Genomic DNA, 24,109 nt, shown 5'->3' with positions numbered 1-24,109 from the left:
AAGAATATAATCAGTCTGATTTCAGTGTTGACCATCTGGTGGTGTCCATGTGTAGAGTCTTCTCTTGTGTTGTTGGAAGAGGGTGTTTGCTATGACCAGTGCGTTCTCTTGGCAAAACTCTATGAGCCTTTGCCCTGCTTCATTTGGTACTCCAAGGTTAAATTTGCCTGTTACTCCAGGTGTTTCTTGACTTCCTACTTTTACATTCCAGTTCTCTATAACGAAAAGGATATCTTTTTGGGGTGTTAGTTCTAAAAGGTCTTGTAGGTCTTCACATCTTCCTAATCAGAGATAAAGTTCCTGCAGTGGAAAGGCTGTAAGCGGCAGAAAGAGGCTGGTTCCTGCTCTCCTTCACTCAGACCCACCCAAAAATTAATAATGCAAATATCTGTGTAAAAATAAAGTTTTACTTACAAATAAAAAATTTCAAAAGATCTGTCATGTCATTTATTTAATATTTTCTTAATAAAAAACCTTACAAAGATAATTATATTTCAGATGTGTAACTCTTATCAATGAAAAACTGAAATAAACATAGATTGTCCTTCAGTTAAAATCATGTATGTATTTAAAGCAATGACCTTAAAAATTTCACTAATCCATTAACATATTTTCATACATTTACTATCTCAGGGAATCCCCAGGTGGTCCAGTGGCTAAGACTCCATGTTCCCAGTGCAGTCAGCCTGGTTTCATCCTTGTCAGGGAACTATATCCCACATGCCACAACTAAGACAGCACCCAGATAATGAATAAATAAATATTTTTTAAGAATCTCAAAGTCACATACCTGCAGTGTAACACACACATTGACTGCGAGGCAAACTATAGTAGGGCCATTCTTCTCCAACCAAACTTTCCCTGAACTGTATCTTCTCGAACCCAATGATTGGAACAATTCATCCTAACAGCCACCACATATCAGGCTCCCTGGGAACACGCTGCTCAGAGCCCTTCAGAGTCTCAATAAAAGCTGCCATGAGCACCATCAGACCTGTTCCCTGCAGCCTGTGCCCTGTGCCTGCAGGAGAGACGCCCAGGAGGGGTCCCTTCATAAGACAGCTAAAAAAAAGAAAAAAAAAAAAAAAAAAAGACAGGACATGAGCATGGGGCCCAGTGTGTGGAAAGGTTTGCCCACAGTAAAGATCCAAGAGTTTAGGAATCAAGGGTCTCACCCCAGGCCTCTTCCCCTATATTTGCCCACTTCAACAGAGAAAAGCCCTCTCCTCCTCACGGCTGAGGGGAAGCACAGAGGAAGCAGGGCTCTGGCCACCAGGGAGGGGACCCACAGAGGAGGGACTCGCTATCCTGCCCAGAAGGGGACGGGCCTCCCCGGGGCCAGCACGGCCCTGACCTGATCCTGACGTGAGAGGAACTTGTGCCCCAGAAGCCCTCTCAGTCCTGACCCTGAGCAGCCCAGGGAGCCATGGACAGACTCGGCCTGAGGGGCCCGAGGGGAGCACACAGGGGGCCCTGAGGTCGCAGGGGACACAGGGGAGGCCCCTGAACTGGCTCTGAGGCGGGGACAGAGCACAGAGCAGGGCCAGGAGCTGTCTGGTCACCAGGTCACAGGAAGCATGTCTGGGTATGGACAGCAGGGGGCGCGCAAGGGCCATTCCTGAGGTGGTTGGTGGGCTGAGAGCCGGGCCAGCCCCTGAGGTTGCCAGGCAACCACTGCTCAGGGCTCCCAGATGGGACCTCCCACCCCTGGGCCCCAAGAGCCCCGCCCCAGTCCTCACCCAGCCCCCAAACAGGCACAGAGACCTGACCCGGGGGCCCAGGGTGGGTCAGAGAGCTGGGGGGGTCATTTGCATGAAAGGCCCCTCCCCCTCTCAGAGTATGAAGAGGGGAAGGAGCGGTGTGGGGACGCTCTGCTCAGCTGTGGGGCCACAGACCGCAGGACCCCCTGACCATGCCCACCATGGCCTGTTCCCCTCTGCTCCTCACCCTGGTCGCTCTCTGCACAGGTGACTGGATGGGGGGACAGGGGAAGGGCCCTGGGAAGACTCACGGGCCCTGCTCCCTGCTCTCGTGTCTGGACCCCCAAGTCATCATCTCTGTCTCTCCCCCTTCCAGGATCCTGGGCCCAGGCTGTGCTGACTCAGCCGCCCTCCGTGTCCGGGTCCCCGGGCTAGAGGGTCACCATCTCCTGCACTGGGAGCAGCAGCAACACTGGCATATTGGGTGTGAGCTGGTACCAACAGCTCCCAGGATCAGCCCCTAAAACCCTGATCTATGATAGTAACAAGCGACCCTCGGGGGTCCCCGACCGATCCTCTGGCACCAAGTCTGGCAACACAGGCACCCTGACCATCACTCCGCTGCAGGCTGAGGACGAGGCTGATTATTACTGTGCGTCTGCTAACCTCAGTCTTATTAGTCCCACAGTGCTCCAGGCCAGGGGGAAGTGAGACAAAAACTTGCTGTTTTCTTAGAGCCAGGGCAGAAACATCCTCTGCAAAGGCAGCCGCTTCACTTGTCTGTTTGGCTGAGGACTGGGTTAAGAGTCACACCAGGGAATTTGGTCTAGAAAAATATGTTCACAGCTTTTTAATTCACCCCTTCTCCAGCTTGCCTTGGCAGCAAAACATTGTCTGATTTTCCTAACTTGAGCAGAAATCCCTGGTGCCAGGGGCAGGTGCCCTGGGGTCAGAGTCCATGATGGGTCAGGTCAGAACCAGAGAAACCCAGTACAGTTCTGTCTGATTCTGGACTCATCAGAGTGTCCAGTATGTGTCCTGGTCCCAGCAGCTCTCCTTCTCTCTGATGCTAGTAGTGGACGCAGGGGGTCCCTGCTTGGTTCCCTGGCCTCAAGTCTGGCGTTCAGGCTCCTTGGCCCTTACTGGGCTGAGCTGAGGCCCAGGCTGCTGCTCCTGCCTTTCCTGTGACAGCCTCTCAGGCTCACCCAGGGCTCCAGGCTCCTGACCAGGCAGCCTGGGAACCTCCTCCACTGGCTCTTGCCCACGTGGGAAGCAGGGCACTCACTGGAGAGTGACTTTCCTGCACCTGGGCCCCAGGGGACATGAGAGCTCTCAGCTGTGAGCAACAGTCTTGCTCCTCTGTCCGCGGGGTCAGTGCCTAGACCTGAGGTCCAGGCTAGGATGGATGGGAAATGACACAACAGAAATGTCAGTAAACTTGACCTACAGTGATGCCTGGACAGAGGATAAGAGACCCCAGGGGAGGGACTTTCTCCATGTCAACAACTTTGTCTCAAGAGCAGGGTCCTGGGGGCCCTCCTCCACAACCTGGACCCCTCCCTTCACGTCCTCACTCCTGAACCAAGACTGTCCTTTAGGGGACAGTGACGGGATGTGGGTTTGGAGGCCTTTGCCCTGCCTTGTGCTTCTGGAATCTGGACACAGGGCGTGGGACACCCATGCTTCCTGTCACCTTCTCACCCTCCTTCAAGGGGCCTGGGCCACACGCTGATGGTTATGTCATTTACCAGTTCCTATCTTCACCTATTTTCCTATTTTTCCCTACACAATCATCCATGCATTGGAATAACAGGACTTTAGAATTCATTTAGAATGAATATTTTGTTTGATGTGAGATGAATCTCGCAAAGACGTGTTGAGAAAAGAAAATAATCATATGAATTTTATTAAATAGCTAAGTTACAAGAACATCTAATCTGAACACAAAACCATAATTTTACTTTACACTGATTAACATTATTTTTGTCGCTTACTTTTCCCAATTAATGGAGACATTAAGTCCTCTTGCTTGTCCTCCTGTAAAAAATTACATGTATGTAAATGAGTATGTACTAGCCATACTACAATTATGTTTAGGTGTTTCTATTTTTACAGGGATTTTATTCTTGGTTCTAAATTTATTTTTTAATATATCTTAATATAAAATACAACTTGTAGATGGGAGAAAACAACATTTGGTATCAGTATCACATTCTTAAATTTGGAATTTTTTGTTAACTTTCTGATTAGAACATTTTGATCAATATTTAATGTTAGTGGCTGGTAATATTTCCTCTTATAAATTTTTTGGGTATATGTACAAATGTTTTAACTAATTCTCAATAAACTAGGAAATATTGCATCTTTTTCAATGTTTTTAAAAAGACATGTATACAATGCAAATCAATTAGAACAATGTAGTGGCTCAAGTTTGTTACATATTTCAGGTGAGGAAATACATGTTATGTCTTTTTGTGGACTAATTTCATAGTAAAAATTTCCATCTTCTTCTGAGGAAATTAATCTTCTTGCTTGTTTTCTCTACTAGCCCACCGATGTGCACCTTCCTAGAAAAGTTTGCATTTTACCTCCTTAATTCTAGAGGTTATTTTTGCTTTTTGTTTTGTATTTTCCACATGTGACCAGCAGGTGGCGCTGTGGGACTGCCGTGCGGTCCCTGAACAGCTGCTCATAGAGCATCACTCCCTCCAGGAGCTGGGCTCGGGGCGGGGACTGCACTCCCGGTGGGGGGGACTCAGCAGTGTGTCCTCTCTGGCTGCAGGGTCCCCTGACATGTGGTCTCAGCAGGTGCTTCCTCCAGGGGCTCCCAAGAGGGAACTCCACTCTATCCCCGAGTTTGGGCTGTGAGCTGAGCTCCAGCATCAGGGCTGAGAGGGGATGGATGGGTGGGCCCTGGGTGGGCCACCATTTGCCTGGCAGCCCCTCCTCTCAGAGTCTGGGGGAGAACAGGAGGCCTGGGGCAGCCCAGCCCCACTGTGGGGACCAGGGTCCTGTGAGCACCGTGGCCTGGACTCCTCTCCTGCTCGAGCTCCTCTCTCTGCACAGGTAGTGACGGCCCCAGGCACCAGGGCTCGGTCCCGGCCTGCATCAGCCCCCGGGGCGCAGACTCTGCGAACCTTTCCCGCAGCTCCTGCCCGGTCTCCCGCGTGTCTGTGTCTGCAGGCTCCGTCTCCCAGCCTGTGCTGACTCAGCCCGCCTCCCTGTCCGAGTCTCCGGGAGCATCAGCCAGACTCTCCTGCACCCTGAGCAGCGGCTACAGTGTTGGCAGCTATACTATATACTGGTATCAGCAGAAGGCAGGGAGCCCACCCCAGTAGCTCCTGAGGTTCAAGTCAGACTCCGATAAGCACCAGGGTTCCGGGGTCCCCAGCCGCTTCTCTGGATCCAAAGATGCCTCGACCAACGCAGGGCTCCTGCTCATCTCTGGGCTGCAGCCCGAGGACGAGGCCGATTATTACTGTGCTGTGTGGCATGGCGGCAGTAATGTTTACACGGCACTTCAGACCAGTGAGGAAGTGAGACAAAAACCTCCACTCATGCCTGCTCGCGGCTCGGATGAAGTCTAGTTCAGGGGATGACTTCCAATTGTCAGATGTTAGACAAGGAACTGATTTTCCTCAAACCAGCAGATTTGATAATATTGTATCTTTTGCTTCAATTCAGCTTTTAGATTGCTAAGATAGTTTTATCCAATGCCGGTTTTCTTGGGCAAACATTACTTGTTCAGAGATAAAAACTTTTCGATGGAGACACTGGCTGAGCCTAGAATAGGTGGTTTCAGGCCAGGCCCAGCTCAGGGTCAAGCAGTCAATAAGACAGGCTTCTGTGAGTGTTTCACTTGGGATTTTGTGATATAAAAGTCAACATGCAGACGTGAATTGTATTTTGTAGTTCACTTTTCACTTTCATGCATTGGAGAAGGAAATGGCAACCCACTCCAGTATTCTTTCCTGGAGAATCCCAGGGATGGGGGAGCCTGGTGGGCTGCCATCTGTGGGGCCGCATAGAGTCGGACACAACTGAAGTGACTTAGCAGTAGCAGCAGCAATGAATCTCCAGTTTCTAAAAATAAAGCCACTAACATGTATGATACGACCAATATAAAACACTTGAAGATAAATCTGAGTAAGATCAGAAGTCTGTGTGCTGAAAACAAGCATGCAAGAGAAATTAAAGGCACAGTGAACAGGGACTCCTGGTCTTCAGTTCAAAACACTGAGTGTAACTTAGATAACAGTCATGAAAAGTAGCACAGCATCATAAAGCAACTTGTTCAGTCGCTGAGTCGTGTCTGACCCCATGGACTGCAACACACCAGGCTTCCCTGTCCTTCACCATCCTGGAGTTTGCCAAGTTCAAGTCCATTGGATCCGTGATGCCATCCAACCATCTCAACCTCTGTCATCGCCTTCTCCTCCTGCCCTCAATCTTTCCTAGCAAAAGATGTTTTCCAATGAGTCATAAATATGAGATTACACTGAAAATTAATGACAATGTTAATTAATGAAAATGAGAATTGTTCAAGTCCACAATTATCAAAAATAGTATATAACTTTAAAATTATATAAATTTAAAAGTAGTTCAAACTGTGTGTTATTCTGGTCCCAGTAATTAAAAAAACATAAAATTTGACTGTATTTGTATGATAACAATAAACAATCAGCAAGAAAGATAAAAGAAAATTTGAACAAGAGTGAAATATTTTCTTCCAGGAAAACAGTGAGTAGCCAGGTAGTGCAAGCCCTTCATTATTCATAGTGTTGCTTTCTTATACCTGCTTTCCCTTGAGAAGTAGGAGGGGGTATGAGCAGAGGGGACGGGGTGGAGTCCTTAGATGTCACAAGGAAGGATGCTGGTTCCTGACACGACACAAGGCTCACTCTGCCTGCTCAGAGTCAGGCTGTGCAGCAGGGACGTGCCACCTGTCCCCTTCCCGCTGAGCAGAGAGTCCTGAGCACAGTCTGCGCTGCCTCAGCCGGGCCCATTGTCCAGTTCAGTGCTCAGGTCCTCCAGTCCTGGAAAGAGCAGCAGAGCTGGTGGTGTGAGGTGTCTGAGAACCAACAGGTCCCAGCCAGAGACCCCAGATATGATGCCTGCTGGTCTCCAACCCTCAGGATCCGTGATGGGTCCTTTGGCTCCAGGTGTGGTCACTCAGATTCCGTGACAACTGGGGGCTCCTATCCTTGGATGAAAGAGGAGGAGGATGGGGGTGATCATGAGCCGGGCACCTGGACACAGGTGGTGCCCCCACAGTCACCTTCTCTTCTGTGTCCTGGGAGCTGGGAGCAGAGTTAGCCTCACTCAGGAAGGCAGCTTCTGATTCCCAAACCAATAGGGAGTGAGCACGTGGTAAATATTTTATTTAACTCACGTAGGAAAGAGGAGACCAGGAACTACTACAGTGGGGTCACGGAGTATATAGCTGCATCCACGGGGTCATCACTGTCCTGACCTGACCCTGATTTAAAGGAATATGTGTCCACGACATCCCCTCAGTCCTGACCCCTGAGCTGTGAGGGCGCCGTGTACAGACTCACCCTGAGGGTCTGAGGGGAGCCCACAGGCGGCCCTGAGGTCACAGGGGACACAGAACAGGCACCTGGCCTGACCCCCCAGAAAGAGACAGAGCACAGAGCAGGTAGTTCTCCCTGCTACCTGGGCTCTGGGCTCTAGGTCACAGGCTGTGTGTCTGGGCCTGGACACCAGGGGGCGCGCGGGGGCCGATCCTGAGGGTGGTTAGGGGGATGGGCGCTGGGACCCTGGCGCTGCCTGGTGGCCTCTGCTCATGGCTCCCAGTGTGACCTCCCACCCCGGGACCCCCACAGTCCCGCCCCAGTGAATCCACTGGCCACCCTCAGGCACAGGGGCCTGACCCAGGGCCCGGGGTCGGGGGGATGGGGGGTCATTTGCATGAGTGGACCCTCCCCCTCTCAAGAGTATGAAAAGGGGAAGGAGCGGTGTGGGGACGCTCTGCTCAGCTGTGGGGCCACAGACGGCAGGATGCAGTGACCATGTCCACCATGGCCAGGGCCACTCTTTTCCTCACCCCGGTCACTCTCTGCACTGGTGACTGGATGCGGGGACAGGGAAAGGGCCCTGGGAAGACACACTGGCCGTACTCCCTGCTCTCGTGTCTGGACCCTAGAGTCACCATCTCTGTCTCTCCCCCTTCCAGGATCCTGGGCCCAGGCTGTGCTGACTCAGCTGCCTTCCATGTCCGCGACTTTGGGTCAGAGGGTCACCATCTCTTGTACTGGAAGCAGCAACAACTTTGGGGGTTATTATGTGAGCTGGAACCAACAGCTCCCAGGGAAGGCCCCCAGACTCCTGACCTATGAAATTAGCAAACGACCCTCAGGGGTCACAGATTGATTCTCTGGCTCCAAATTTGGCAACTCAGCCTCTCTGACCACCTCAGTTCAGGCTGAGGACAACACTGATTATTACTGTTTCTCATGGGCTGACAGCTTGAAAGTTTCCTCAGTGCTTCAGGCCAGAGTGGAAAGAGACAAAATTCTGCTTCCCCCACAGCCATGGGGCTCCCAGGGCAAGGTGTTTGCCCCTCCCTTCCTGGAGTCCCTGAGACCACGGAACCCAGGGGACTGAGTGTCCCCTGACTGCAGCATAGCTGCCCCCTCAGCTCGACTCCCGTCCCCAGGGCAGCATCTCACAAGGGGTGGTCACACACACCCCTGGATGAAGGAGCTGCTGACAGGAGTTGCCCCCGGTTCCCAGGTCGGAGTCAGCAGCACAGAGCAGGGGGGTCAGTGCCGCCCTTGCTGGGTCAGTGGGCAGTGAACACACATTCCTGACCTTCCGCCACAGAAGGATGTCCTGTTAAAGGAAAAGGAAATGGAACTCAGAGTTTCTTCAAGTAATTTCCACAAAGTCCAGGATCCAGTAAAAATTGTCACTTCTGTCAAGAACCAGGAAATTAAATATTGAAGGGAAGTGAGATTGCATAGACATTAATGCTGAAATGCCTCAGATGAGGAAATCAGGTGACACATATTTTAGGGATAAATCATCAAATCTATTTGATGAGCAAATACAAACACTCTTGGGTCCTAAGGAAAAGGAGATAAGTGAAAGAAAAAAAAAAGAATCATGAGAAAAAGTAGTCAGAATCATTTGAAAATAAAATACATGGAAATAAAAGAGAATTCTCTGTATGTTATCAAAGACATGTAAAACTTATTATTTAATTCACTTGTTCATTGGCAAAGTATTTGGTGACAAGAAAAAAGGCAATCCCTCCTTCCTCATGAGGCTTCTCAGGTGTCACTAGTGGTAAGGAATCCTCCTACCAACATAAGACAAGAGTCATAAGAGATGTGGGCGCTGTCCCTGGGTTGGGAAGATCTTCTGGAGCAAGAAACGGCAACCCACTTCAGTGTTCACACCGGAGAATCCCATGGACAGAGGAGCCTGGTGGGCTACAGTCCATGGGTCACAAGAGTCAGGCAGGATTGAGAACCAAGCAACTGAGCAGCACCTTGCTCACAATCTCACCACGGTGACGGTTCCCACATAGGCCACCAGGGGGCGCTGTGCACCAGCTCAGAACTGGCAAAGCCTCAAGACACCCACGTGGCCCCTGACCTGGCCCTGCACCCGGGCTCAGTGGCCTGAGTTGGACATGACAGCAGGTGCTTCCTCTCAGGGGACAGACTCTGAGCCTCGGCCCCCAGGCCTTCTCCTGGGAGTGACGCTGCACAAGGGGCCGAGCACCCAGAATTGGAGGGTGAAGGGGTGAGGTGGACATCAGTCCACACCCTCTTCCCAAAAACAGAGCAGGGGAGGAGCCCCAAGAGCCCACCCTGTGCACCCCTCCAGCTCTCCTCAGCCTGCTCCTGCTCCTCCTCATCTCTTTGCTAAGAGTCTCTGCTCCAGCTCCCCTCATTCATGACTTTCCCCAATCATGAGCCTTTCTCTCTACAAACCTGCACTGGTGACTTCCATGGTCATGACCAAGCTCATTCTGTCAGAAGGTCATGGACATGTTTCCAGATCTTCCTGAACTGGACACTCACTTCCTCCTCCCCCTCCTTGAACCTCTTTAACCCTTCCTTCCCGGGAAGCCTCAGGTCTCTGGGTCTATGTGTGACCACAGTTTGTTTCTTCCCTGCTCCTCCCCAGGTTCCCCTTGTTTCCCAAGAGATCCATGAAGCCCTCTAGTAGCTGATTTATCCCGTGAATGTTCACACTCCGATCTCTGTGCCCTTGAGTGAGGAATCATGTTGGGAGAGAAACCCTTGTCCTGAGATCTGGAAAATGATTCCTGGCTGAGGAGTGTCTCTGCTCAGCTGCTGTGGGATTGATTTTATGCACAGTGAGCAGAGAAGCTGTTGGGGCCCTCGGCTGGGAAAGCAGGCACCCTCCTGGGGCTCTGACCCAGGGGCGATCACTACTGCTCCATCTGGACCATGTCTAAGTCAGGTTTGCTCCCCGTGGTCACGTCTCAGCTTCCTGAGGACAACTGATCTGCCTTGTCATGGCCTGTGTCTCATCTCAGACCTGAGACGGACCCGTGGCTCTGATAACTCAGCCTGCCCTGTTTTCACAGATAGAGCTTCCTGCTAAGACATGAAAATCCCTCAGTGGAGACCCATAACTGTTAGAGAGGTTGCTTCTGGCCCTGCCTCACTCAGAGGCCATTATAATTAAGAATGCCAATATCTTTGTAAAAATGTTCTTTCATTTAATAATAAAATTTCATAAGATACCTCTCATGTGATTTAGTTAAAATTGTCTTATTTGATGAACAGAACCTACAAAAAAAATGATGTTTTAAAAAGAATACCGTGGCAATGCAAAATTAAACCAGAGTCGAACACAGCTTAGCGACTGAACAACATTTCCTTCAGTTATATTTATGCACCTATTTAAAGTTATGACCCTAGATTTTCACTAATCCATGAACACATTTTGGTTCATTTAAAGTCTCAAAGTCACACACCCACAGTGTAACACGCACAGGCACTACAGGGTGAACTACCTTGGCAGTTCTTTTCCAACCAAACACTTCCTGAACTGTGTCATGTCAAAACCAGTGTTGGGAGAGTTAACTCTGATCACCAGGTAACAGGAAGTGTGTCTGGACGGGACACCAGGGGGCTTTCCCAGGCTGTTCTGAAGGGTCATGAACCCACAGTGTAACAGGGAGTGGGGGGTCATCATTTACATGAATGGCTCCCAGCGGGGACCTCCCACTCCCAAGCCCCACACAACCCCACCCCCGATCTGGCTACCCCGAGGGACAGGGACCTGACCCAGGGCCCAGGGGGGCATCAGAGAGCTGGGGGTGGGGGGTCATTTGCATGAAAGGCCCCTCCCCCTCTCAGAGTATGAAGAGGGGAAGGAGCGGTGTGGGGACGCTCTGCTCAGCTGTGGGGCCACAGAAGGCAGGACACCCTGACCATGTCCACCATGGCCTGGTCCCCTCTGCTCCTCACCCTGGTCGCTCTCTGCACAGGTGACTGGATGGTGGGACAGGGGAAGGGGCTTGGGAAGACACATATGCTGTGTTCCCCACTCTCGTGTCTGGACCCCAGAGTCACCATCTCTGTCTCTCCCCATTATAGGATCCTGGGCCCAGGATGTGCTGACTCAGCCGCCCTCCGTGTCTGGGTTCCCGGGCCAGAGGGTCACCATCACCTGCACTGGGAGCAGCAGCAACATTGGGCGTGGTGATGATGTGGGCTGGTTCCAACAGATCCCAGGATCGGCCCCCAGAAGCCTTATCTATGATACCACCAGTCGACACTCAGGGGTCCCGGACCGATTCTCTGGCTCCAGGTCTGGGAACACAGCCACCCTGACCATCACTTCACTCCAGGCTGAAGACGAGGGGGATTATTACTGTGCAACTTACGGAAGTAGTAGCTATGAAGATTGCACAGTGCTCCAGGCCTGGGGGGAAGTGAGATAAAAACCTGCTCTGCTCCAGACATGGGCCTCCCAGGGCTGAAACATCTCTGTCAAAGCAGACACTGTAGCAGCAGCTCTGAAATGGACATAAATCGTATTTCATTTCACACGGTGGGAACACGAATGTTTGGCTGTACTTTACAGCTTACTGCCAAGGTTTTCACCCCAACGCCCTCAGCTGCTCTTTCCAGTCCTTCTGCTCCACGTGAGACCATTTAGTGGAAAGCAAATTTGTTCAAATCACCATGTTCAAACCAACTTGTTCAAACACTATCATTTTAATTTCTGATCTTGAGTAGTGTGTATTCCTATTATTTTCAACTGATAATTTAGAAGAATCTCAACTTAATGGCTGTATTGTTAGCTGTCGTCTATAAGGTTGCAGGTATATGAATTCTACCCCCTGGTTATTCTTGGTTTCTCTCACACAGGATAGCTAAGCCCCTAGAGCTGGGTGGTGTGGGTGTCCACACCACAGCCCTGATGCCCTGGACTGTGACACCATCAGTGGTGTGTCACGGCCCGTGTGTGGGGAGACCCCTGTCCCCCCCAGACCACAGGTGACGCTGTGGCTTCCCGCACCCTGACCAGGGACATCACTGTTGCCGCTGTGCTCTATACTGGGACCAGCAGAAGCCAGTGAGCCCTCCTCAGCCCTCCTGTCCTACCACTCAGACTCCAGGAAGAACCAGGCTCTGGGGTCCCCGCGGGTTTTTCTGGATCCAAAGGTGCCTCGGACAATGCAGGGCTCCTGCTCGTCTCTGTGCTGGAGCCTGAGGCCGAGGCTGACTCTGACCATGCAGGCTGGTACAACAGGGCTTCTCACAGAGACACAGGCAGGTGGAAACCGGGACGAGAACCTCAGCCTGTCAGGGGCTTGTTCTTAGAGAACTATCAAATTTCAAATAAATTCCCCAGAATCAATGAATTCCTGGGGTATGTTCTAGTTCATAATAATTCTACTCCCAATTGTTCAGTCAGTTTTGCTGAAGTCTCAGAAAATGTAAACAGATTCTGACACCACGGAGTGCACCCCGATCATCCGTGTGATCAAGAGAGCCGTGGATCTGAGCTCCCTTCCCTGAGATCAGGAGCAGGAGGCTTTCCCAGATGCGCCTTCAGCAGAGTCTGTGGACCATCCCACCAGGCGCACCATCCCCCAGGGTGTGAACTCTGCTCCTGAAAGGGTCAGAGAAGAGACCTTGAGGAGTGAGGGGCACCGGTGACACATTGCAGGATGCAGGGAACCCCGGGAATGGTTCTCCTGACCCACAGGTGCTGGCTGTGTCCTGCCCTCCCCATCTCCTCTCCACCCCATCGGAGCATTTCCTACTTCAGAGTCGGGGTGGTCTGTGGACTGTCAGGAGCAGGGGCTCCCCAAGATATGCCCACGTCCCTCTGCTTGTGATGCCCTTGATGAGCCCAGATCCAGGGACACTGTCTCCTGCAGAGGGAGCAGCAGGGACCTCGGGATCCCCACAGCAATGATGACCAGGGATTCCAGGCAAAGCCCTGCCTTTGTGACCAGGACAGAGGTGAGGGACACTGAGAGGTTCAGCCCTGCTCTCTGGCTCCTGGTTGGTCCCCACGCCCTCCTTGATCACTTTGGACCCCATCCTGATGAGGAAACTGGTCATCAGTGTCACAGACCTCATCACTAACCACAGCCACAAGGAATTCCCGTGTGATGGGGATGTCTGACGGAAGTTTGCCCTCTACCCCCGTGTGGGACCATTACTGCCCTGAGCCTGATGGTGACCTCAGCAGGGCTGGGTTAGGTCTCTGCTGTCACTTCTGCTGTTAAATCCAGGCAGTCTCATACCCTCATCCTGGTCCATCATTTTGGGGTCCGTGAAATTGTCTCCCTTTCTCTCTGGTCTCCAAATCCAAGCAGAATGCCCATGTGCCCAGATACACAGGGTCCCTCACAGGTACTGAGCAGGATGCCGAGGAAGGAGAAGTCCAGCATCTGTGCCCTGGAGCCCCAGGGGCCTCTCCCTTCCCCCAAACATCCCTCTCCTGCTCAGCCCTGAGCCCTGACCCTTAGGGAAGCTGGGTGCCTCCTTTTCTCGGGACACTGCACCCTCGGAGCCCTCCTCTCCAGGTGAAGGAGACCCTCCCCCTTAGGATGCGACTCTCAGATTCCTCACTTGTCCTTTTTCCCCTCTTTTCCCTCATGAACTTCCCACCTTTCCCTCCCTGGTTCCTTGTTTGAGATGATATTGGACAAATGTCACTATTTTGGATACAGACCTTATAAACCCACCCTCATTAAATCTATGGAGTCTAACAAATGAATGTCAACCATGTCCAGTGAAGATCAGGTAACAGGTCAGAAGGTTTTCTCAATCAGGAATGAAGGAGGAGCCCTGACAAGGATGAGATTCCCATTTATAGTTATAATCTTTTATATCAAGCATTTAATATAGAAAGCTTACAAAATTCGACTCAAAACATCTTTAATCTTTAAATATGTGAGTCAAAAAGTACTGTGAGGACCATGTTCAAGGGTAAATGAGAATCCCTGAAAGTGATCAAGGGAATATTTGTTATCCTGAGAACCTCATACTGTCTTGGGAAAGACAGAGATAGGAACAGAGCGGTGCACTCCGGGTTGGGACAGACCCTAGTGACCTTGCAAAACCAACATCAACCACATATCAACCTGGGAGGGAAACTCAGACAGAATTGTGACCAGAAACAAACCACGGGCATCTGGGATTTTGAATCCTGGAACCTGGTTCAGGTGGTTGTGTTCTGATAGTGAACCCAGGAGCGAGGCAGAGCAAACTCAGACCTCAGGGAATCCTGAAATTCATTTGTTTATCAGCACTGCATTAAAAGGTCTGAAGTCAAAGTTACTTGGAAAAATTAATGACCAGATCCATACTCCACGGAGAGGACTCATTCTACTGCCCTGGGAGGTGACATCAGAATGACCCTCCCTGGAGAAGGAAATGGCAACCCACTCCAGTATTCTTGCCTGGAAAAGTCCATGGACAGAGGAGCCTGGCGGGCTGCAGTCCATGGGGTTACATGACTGAGCGTGTGTGCACGAGGGTGGAGGGAGGTGGGCTGGTAGCAACAAAGTGGTAGAGCTAAAAAAAAAAAAAAAAGAAGAATGACCCTCCTGCAAGTGTGAGAAAGCCCTTCCAGGAGGCTGTTGTGTGAAGGGCGGGAGGGGGAGGTCTGAGTCCAGCAGGGGGCGCTGTGGGCCTGGTCCTGAGAGCTCAGGGTCCTGGCCAGGCAGGCTGGCACCTCCTCCCCTGGCTCTTACCCACGCGGGCAGCAGGGTCCTCACAGGAGGGTGACGTTCCTGCACCTGGGCCCCCAGGAGACGCGGCAGCTCTCAGCTCAGAGCCACAGGCTTGCCTCTCATTTCCTGTTCCTCTGTCGTGGGGTCAGTGCCCAGACCTGACATCCAACCAAAGACAGAGGGAGGATCATAAAACAAAAATGAACTTCCTGCAGTAACCTCGACCTCCAGGGATACCTGGACAGGGGATGAGAGACCCCTGCAGAGGGGCTGCCCCGTTGCCCACAGAACACCTGGTGTTCACAGTGGGAGAGGGATGCAGGCAAGGACCCTTTGTCACCTTCTATGTCATTTGAAATTATCCCTGTTGTGTTATTTGACAATTTCAACATTTTAGAGTGAACTATGGAAACTGACATTGTTTCAGGTTTTGTGGCTTCGTTAGTTGTTCCTTTCCTTTATGTGGCCACTTCTCTGATCTAAAAACTTGAGATATATGAAATCACATATTTTCCAAAGCTATCATCAGTACATTTGTATAATAAGAAAAGGATTAACTAGGAATATCATATTTTTCACATCTATGAGTTGAGGTTCTCTAACACCTCTGACAAAAATCATGTGATTGTTATTAAACAGCTACTTTAGCAGCAAATCTAACAAGGATACAAAATAAGAATAGCATTTAACATTTTTCATGTTAAAGAAACAAGAGGTGAACAAGACTTTTCCCGTCTCTTCCACACACGTTAACACTTGAGATGTCTGAGCTCTTTCTCGTCCTCGTTGCCCCCACATCCCTCCTCCTCCCGAGTCCATCGGCTCCACAGCAGAACCACAGGGAAGGGAGTTTTACAGTGTCCACGGTGCTCAGCACACCTACCTGTTCACACATGGTGCTTTTCTATTTCCGATGATGAGACACATGTTCCCACTTTATTGTAACTGAACTTGCAAGCTATCATCATTGCATGATGACATGGTGACCTTTCCCCTACAGGTCTATTGAAGCTACTCCACATTGTCATGGTTTTTCTAGCACAGGAGGCCGTCACCCCAGGCCTGTGTCTCTACATGTCACTCTCAACCCCTACCCCTGATTCACCAGCGCTGGGACTAGAGACACTTTACAAGATTGTGTTCAAGGGCCACGCATTTCCCTTCACAGCAGACACAGGCTCTGGGATTTCCTACTGGGCTCAGGGCTGGAGGGACAAGGACGGATAGCATCACACAGACGGGACACAGCAGTTCCCGGAGAAGGACGGAGAGTGTTCTAAAGATGGGCTCAGGTTTGGGAAAGGCTAGATTATTGGGGCAAGAGAGACAGACTTGCAAACTCCTCCTTCAGCCTCAGATACTTTGGGGAGGAGATAGATGACCGAGGTCACCAAGGTCACAGGAGCACATTTGCTGAAAGATGTCGCCCCATCACTCAGGGGCTCCTTCTGATTCTGTCCCCGCTCTGTGTGAGGTCCAGCATCTGCCTCCTTCAAGTCCCCCCACCCCAGGGACCTCAGGTGACCTGGGCAGGGAGAGGAGGAAGTGATTTGCATGAAGCCCCTCCTCTTCCTGATGGGCTGGAGGCATGAAAAGTCCCAGGACCCCACCTCCAGCCCAGGAGGCTGAGGAGGCCGCGTCCCGGGAGGGTCCCCACCATGGCCTGGACGGTGCTTCTGCTCGGGCTGCTGGCTTATGGCTCAGGTCAGGGGCCGGGACTCTGCACCCTTGGGCCACCTCCACGCAGGGTCTCAGGGCCCTTGTCTCCATAACAACCCCTGTCTCTCTCTTGTTCCTTTTAGGGGTGGATGCTCTGACTGTGGTCCAGGAGCCAGCACTGTCAGTGTCTCCAGGAGGGATGGTCACCCTGACCTGTGGCCTCAGCTCTGGGTCAGTCACTAGCAGTAACTACCCCGGCTGGTTCCAGCAGACCCCAGGCCAGGCTCCCAGAACTGTTATCTACAGCACAAACAGCCGCCCCTCTGGAATCCCTGCTCACTTCTCTGGCTCCATCTCTGGAAACAAAGCCGCCCTCACCATCACGGGGGCCCAGCCTGAGGACGAGGCTGTCGATTACTGTGGTCTGGGTAGTAGTAGTTACAATACCACAGTGATGCAACCTCATGGGGAAGCACCACCAAAACCTGCCCTTGTGCTCAGAGGGCTCAGAGTTTTGAGGCAGGAGAGGCAGAGAGAGGGCGGAAATGCTCAGCAGCCCATGGGGAGGGGGCTCTGGGGTCCCATCTCCTTCCAATGGTTCATGGCCCCGTGCCTGCTCCTGTCTCTCCTCTGAGGTGTCCAGCTCTTCAAGGGGACACCTCTCCGCCCATAAAGATGTGGAGGGGAATCAGGTCCACATTTTATCAACAACATTGAGAGTCAGAGTCCCCAGCACAACCAGCATGACTCTCCTTGCTGATGTTGATGATGACCCTTGATGACCTCTAGGGCTGGCAGATGAAATCTAGCAACTGCACCCTGGCAGGGGTCTCAGCATCACTGTGCGGGGACCTGGTCTCCCAGACCCTCCTGGCTGAAGCGGGCAGGGCCCCATGACCCTGGGGGTCAGGTGCCACTGGGGCTCCAGCCCATCACAGCCTCCAGCCTTAGCCTGGCCAGGAGTCAGGCTGGTCAGCTCTCCAGGTCCCCATCCCAGACCTTGGCAGCCAAGGAGGGGCCAAACTTCTAGGCCACACCCCAGCCTGAGAATGACCAGGGGGACAAGCCAGGCTCGTCTGTCCCCCGCTGACTCTGCCAAGTGTTGTGCAGGGAATTACAGACAATACTGTCAGTGACACAGCCAGAGCTCAAGGAGCTGAACTGAATGAATCTTTAGTTTCTAAAAATAGAAACACTAACATGTATGATACAATCAATATAAAACACTCTAAGATAAATCTGAGGAAGACCAGAAGTCTGTGTGCTGAAAATGACAAGCATGCAAGAGAAACCACAGACACAGTGAGCAGATACCCCAGGCTTTAGTTCCAAACATGAGTGTCACTTAGATACAGTCACTGAACAGAGCACAACAGTGGAACGCAGCTTGCTGCTGTTCAGTCACAAAGTCGTGTCTGACTCTGTGTGACCCCATGCACTGTAGCACGCTGGGCTTTCTGTCCCTCACCATCTCCTGGTGTTTGCCCAAGTTCAAGTCCATTGAGGCGGTGATGCCATCCAACCATCTCATCCTCTGTCATCCCCTTCTCCTCCTGCCCTCAGTCTTTCCCAGCATCACAGTCTTTTCCAATGAGTCGGCTATTCACATAGGTGGCCAAAGAATTGCAGCCTCAGCTTTAGCATTGTCCTTTTAGGAGTAATTAAGGTTGATTTCCTTAAAGATTGGCTGCTTTGTTCTCCTTGCTGTCCAAGGGACTCTCAAGAGTCTTCTCCAACACCAGAGTGTCATTGGAAAGCAGCTATACTCCAATAATCAAAAGATAACAATCATTCCCAAATGGATCACAATTCTCCCTGCAAACATGGTCTTCACCTGCCATGAAGCACAAGGGAGGAAGTTCTAGCAAAGAAATAGAAAATGTGAGAAAAGACATAGAGGAAAAAACAGCCCTGGAACCATCCTCCTCTAGTCCCAGATAAGCTGATATGTCTGAGAAAAGGAGGTGCAGCAAGAGGTTCCTGAACTCCAGGAGCGAGGGAGTTCTGAGATTCCCCTGCAGTGGGCACCTGGGGTCACCTCTCCACCAAGAGTGCCTTTGTGACCCGCAACCTGTTGGTGAGAATTATGACTCGGGTGCTCTAACAGAAGAGGGTGTCAGCGTGATTTCAGGGATCCAGAAATTCAAGGTGGCATTTCCAAGGCTTAAAATGGAACCTACACCCATAAACTCTGAATAGAGAAAACAAGGACCACCCCCACCAAACCCCCCACCAATCACACACACACTCATAGATTTTCTCCACAGCTGCTTGGCTGGTCCCAGAAAATGAAGATGCCCTGAAACATAAAGGGTGCTGACAGTCTGGTCTAGTGGGGTTACGTAGAGTCATGCATGCACCGGGTGGGGGAATGTTTTTCCGAGACCTTCACTTCCATTTAAGTTTGGCAAATCAATAATAGAAGTTAAAAAATATGTGAAAATATTTTGAAATGAAGAATTAATATGAGAATTAATTATGCTGAAAATCAATGAGAATGAATACAAAAATCTTCAAGTTCACAATTATTAAAAGTACTATACAATTTTAAAATTATATAAACAAAAATCACTACAGATGGTGATTGCAGCCATGAAATTAAAAGACGCTTACTCCTTGGAAGGAAAGTTATGACCAACCTAGATAGCATATTAAAAAACAAAGACATTACTTTGCTGACAAAGGTCCATCTATTCAAGGCTATGATTTTTCCAGTGGTCATGTATGGATGTGAGAGTTGGACTGTGAAGAAAGCTGAGCACAGACGAATTGATGGTTTTTAACTGTGGTATTGGAGAAGACTCCTGAGAGTCCCTTGGACTGCGAGGAGATCCAACCAGTCCATCCTAAAGGAGATCAGTCCTGGGTGTTCATTGGAAGGACTGATGCTGAAGCTGAAACTTCAATCTGTTGGCCACCTGATGCGAAGACCTGACTCACTGAAAGAGACCCTGGTGCTTGGAAGGATTGAGGGCAGGAGGAGATGGGGACGACAGAGGATGAGATGGCTGGATGGCATCACCAACTGGATGGACATGAGTTTGGGTAAACTCCGGGAGGTGGTTGATGGACAGGGAGGCCTGGAGTGCTGTGATACAAGGGGTCACAAAGAGTCGTACACGACTGAGGGACTGAACTGAACTGAAAAGTAGTTCACAGTGTGTGTTACAGATGTACAGAACAGAATTTTGGACTCTGTGGGAGAAGGCGAGGGTGGGATGTTTTGGGAGAACAGCATCGAAACATGTATATTATCAAGCATGAAACAGATCACCAGCCCAGGTTGGATGCATGAGACAAGTGCTCAGGGCTGGTGCACTGGGAAGACCCAGAGGGAAGGGGTGGGGAGGGAGGATGGAGGGGGAATCAGGATGGGGAATGCATGTAAATCCATGGCTGATTCATGTCAATGTATGGCAAAAATCAGAACAAAATTGTAAAGTAATTAACCTCCAACTAATAAAAACAATTAAAAAAAAACAACAAAGTGTGTGTTAATCTGTTTCCAGCTGTAAAATTAAAAGCATAAACTTTGACCATATTTGTGTGGCAACGATAAACTTTCAGTACAAATACAAAAGAAAACTTGAACAGGAGTGAAATATTTTCTTCCAGGAAAACAGTGAGTAGCCAGGTAGGGCAGGCCCTTCATTATTTATGGTGTTGATTCCTTATACCTGCTTTCCCTTGAGAAGCGGGAGGGGGTATGAGCAGAGGGGACGGGGCAGAGCCCTTAGATGTCAGAAGGAAGGATGCTGGTTCCTGACACCACAGAAGGGTCACTCTGCCTGCTCAGAGTCAGGCTCTGCACCAGTGACGTGCCACCTGTCCCCTCCCCACTGAGCACAGAGTCCTGAGCACAGTCTGTGCTGCGTCAGCCGGGCCCATTGTCCAGTTCAGTGCTCAGGTCCTCCAGTCCTAGAAAGAGCAGCAGAGCTGGCGGTGTGAGGTGTCCGGGAACCAACAGGTCCCAGTCAGAGACCCCAGACCATGATGCCTGCTGGTCCCCAACCCTCAGGATCCGGGATCGGTCTTTTGGCTCCAGATATGGTCACTCAGGTTCCTTGATGACTGCGGGCTCCTAACCTTGGATGAAAGATGAGGATGGGGGTGATCATGATCTGGGCACCTGGACCCAGGTGGTGCCCCCTCAGTCAGCTTCTCTTCTGCATCCTGGGAGCTGGGAGCAGAGTTAGCCTCACTCAGAAATGCAGCTTCTGATTCCCAAGACAACAGGGAGTGAACACGTGGCAAATGCTTTATTTAACTTACATAGGAAAGAGGAGACCAGGAACTACTACAGTGGAATCACAGAGTATAAAAACAAAATGCTTATAGTTCCCTGGGAAAGCATCTCAAAGCAATCTGCGTGTGCCTGTGTGCGTGTGTAAGGCACTGCTTCATTTCTAACGAAGGAGAAAGCACCCGCGTCCTGCGCAGTCAGGAGGCTGCATCCACGGGGTCATCACTGTCCTGACCTGACCCTGATTTAAAGGAATACGTGTCCCCGACGTCCCCTCAGTCCTGACCCTGAGCTGTGAGTGTTCTATGTACAGACACACCCTGAGGGTCAGAGGGGAGCCCACAGACGGCCCTGAGGTCTCAGGGGACACAGAACGGAAGCCCGGCCAGAAGGCAAGAATGGGACAGAGCACAGAGCAGGGCCAGGGTCTGCCCCGAGGGCTCTGGTCACCAGGTCGCAGGCTGTGTGTCTGGGCCTGGACACCAGGGGGCGCGCGGGGGCCGATCCTGAGGATGAATGGGGGATGGGAGCTGGGACCCTGGCGCTGCCTGGTGGCCTCTGCTCCTGGCTCCCAGTGTGACCTCTCACCCGGGACCCCCACAGCCCCGCCCCAGTGAACCCACTGGCCACCCTCAGGCACAGGGGCCTGACCCAGGGCTCAGGGAGGCATCAGAAAATTGTTTGGGGAAGGGGGTTCATTTGCATGAAAGGAGTCTCCCCTCTCAGAGTATGAAGAGGGGACGGAGCGGTGTGGGGACACTCTGCTCAGCTGTGGGGCCACAGAAGGCAGGACACCCTGACCGTGTCCACCATGGCCTGGTCCCCTGTGCTCCTCACCCTGGTCGCTCTCTGCACAGCTGACTGGATGGGGGTACAGGGGAAGGATCCTGGGAAATCACACGTCCCTTCTCCCTCCTCTTCTTCCTGAAGCCCACAGTCACCATCTCTGTCTCTCCCCCTGCCAGGATCCTGAGCCCAGACTGTGCTGACTCAGCCGCCCTCAGTGTCTGGGACTTTGGGACAGAGGGTCACCATCTCTAGTGCTGGAAACAGGAGCAACACTGGGGGTAATTATGTCAGCTGGAACCAACAGCTCCCAGGATCGTCCCCCACACCTCTGATCTATGAAAACAGCAAACGAACCTCAGGGTCACAGATTGATTCTCTGGCTCCAAGTCTGGCAAGTCGGCCTCTCTGACCACTTCAGTTCAGGTTGAGGGCGACACTGATTATTACTGTTTCTCATGGGCTGACAGCTTGAAAGTTTCCTCAGTGCTTCAGGCCAGAGTGGAAAGAGACAAAATTCTGCTTTCCCCACAGCCATGGGGCTCCCAGGGCAAGGTGTTTGCCCCTCCGTTCCTGGAGTCCCTGAGAGCACGGAACCCAGGGGACTGAGTGTCCCCTGACTGCAGAACAGCTGCCCCCTCAGCTCGACTCCCGTCCCCAGGGCAGCATCTCACAAGGGGTGGTCACACACCCCTGGATGAAGGAGCTGCTGACAGCAGTTGCCCCCGGTTCCCAGGTCGGAGTCAGCAGCACAGAGCAGGGGGGTCAGTGCCGCCCTTGCTGGGTCAGTGGGCAGTGAACACACATTCCTGACCTTCCGCCACAGAAGGATGTCCTGTTAAAGGAAAAGGGAATGGAATTCCTAGTTTCTTCAAGTAATTTCCACACAGTCCAGGATCCAGTAAAAATTGTCCCTTCGATCAAGAACCAGGAAACTAAATATTGAAGGGAAGTGAGACGGCATAGACATCAATGCTGAGAGCCTCAGATGATGAAATCGGGTGACAGATATTTTTAGACACAAGTCATCAAATCTATTTGATGAGCAAATACCAACACTCTTGGGCCCAAAGGAAAAGGATATAAATGGAAGGGAAAAAAACAGAATCATGAGACCAAGATAGTCAGAATAACCTGAAAATACAATGGGTGAACACAAAAAGTTATCTGTATACTATCAAAGACATGTAATACTTATTATTTAATTCATTTATTTGTTCATGGTAAGGTATTTGGTGACAGGAAAAAAGGCAGCCCCACCTTCCAGGTGTCCCAAGGGGTAAAGAACCCGCCTACAAATGCAAAAGACTAAGAGATGTGCGTTTTATCCCTCGGTAGGGAAGATCCTCTGGAGCAAGAAACGGTAACCCACTGCATTGTTCTTGCCTGCAGAATCCCATGGACAGACGAGCCTGGTGGACTACAGTCCATGGGGTCACACGAGTCAGACAGGATTGAGAATCAGGCAACTGAGCAGCACCTCGCTCACACTTTCAACACCAAGAACGTTCCAGAGATCGTCACCAGGTGGCGGAGTTTATCAGCTCAGAACTGGCAACAGGGCAACTCACCCACGTGGTCCCTTGACCTGGCCCTGCACCGGTCTCAGTGGTCTGAGTTGGGCGTGACAGCAGGTGCTTCCTCTCAGGGGACAAACTCTGAGCCGCGGCCCCCAGCCCTCCTCCTGGGAGTGAGGCTGCACATGGAGCCGAGCACCCAGAATTGGAGGGTGAAGGGGTGAGGTGGTCATCAGCCCCCACCCTCTTCTCAGAAACAGAGGAGGGGAGGAGCCCCCAGAGCCCACCCCCTGCACCCCTCCAGCTCTCCTCAGCCTGCTCCTGCTCCTCCTCATCTCTTTGCTAAGAGCCTGCCCTCCCGCTCCCCTCATTCATGACTTTTCCTCCCAATCCTGGGCCGCTCTCTTTCTACAGACCTACAGTGTTGACCTCCATGGTGATGACCCAGTTCACTCTATGAGAATATCATGGACATGTTTCCAAATCTTCCTGAACTTTACACTCACTTCCTCGGCCCCTCCTTGAACCTCTCTAACCCTTCTTCCCCGAGAAGCCTCAGGGCTCTGGCTCTCAGGTGTGACCCCAGCTTTCCCCTCCGGGCTCCTCCCCAGCTTCCCCTTGTGTCCCAGGGGATTTTGAATCCCTCATGTAGCTGATTTATCCCCTGGAACCTCACACTCTGTCCTGTGTGCCATCGAGTGAGGAATCAGGTGGGGAGAGAAACCCTGGTCCTGAGACCTGGGAAATGATTCCTGGCTGAGGAGTGCCTGTGCTCAGCTGCTGTGGGATTGATTTTATGCACAGTGAGCAGAGAAGCTGTTGGGGCCCTCGGCTGGGAAAGCAGATGCTCTCCTGGGGCTCTGCCCCCGGGGCGATCACTGCTGTTCCTACTGGACCATGTCTAAGTCAGGTTTGCTCCCTATGGTCACGTCCGAGTGTCCTGACAACAACGACCTGCCGTGTCGTGTCCTGTCCCTCATCTCAGGTGAGACCGACC

The 24,109-nt window shown here is 51.5% G+C and overlaps 3 gene segments (V, D, J or C); all 3 read left to right on the top strand.

Moving 5' to 3' along the window:
- The first annotated feature begins 1,921 nt into the window (after positions 1-1,921).
- Positions 1,922-2,411, top strand: LOC122440423. The segment is given in 2 exon segments: positions 1,922-1,967; positions 2,077-2,411. Coding segments are annotated over 2 exon segments (381 nt in total).
- An 8,700-nt stretch (positions 2,412-11,111) lies between these two features.
- On the top strand, positions 11,112-11,810 carry LOC122420449. The segment is given in 2 exon segments: positions 11,112-11,196; positions 11,306-11,810. Coding segments are annotated over 2 exon segments (402 nt in total).
- Positions 11,811-16,551: 4,741 nt separating this feature from the next.
- LOC122440381 lies at positions 16,552-21,133 on the top strand. The segment is given in 3 exon segments: positions 16,552-16,611; positions 16,710-16,994; positions 21,102-21,133. Coding segments are annotated over 3 exon segments (363 nt in total).
- Positions 21,134-24,109: the final 2,976 nt, after the last annotated feature.

This window comes from Cervus canadensis, chromosome 1 (assembly GCF_019320065.1).
Source record: "Cervus canadensis isolate Bull #8, Minnesota chromosome 1, ASM1932006v1, whole genome shotgun sequence".
Lineage (NCBI taxonomy): Eukaryota > Metazoa > Chordata > Mammalia > Artiodactyla > Cervidae > Cervus > Cervus canadensis.
The sequence above is the reverse complement of the archived record's forward strand: the minus strand, read 5'-3'. Positions and strand labels throughout refer to the sequence as shown.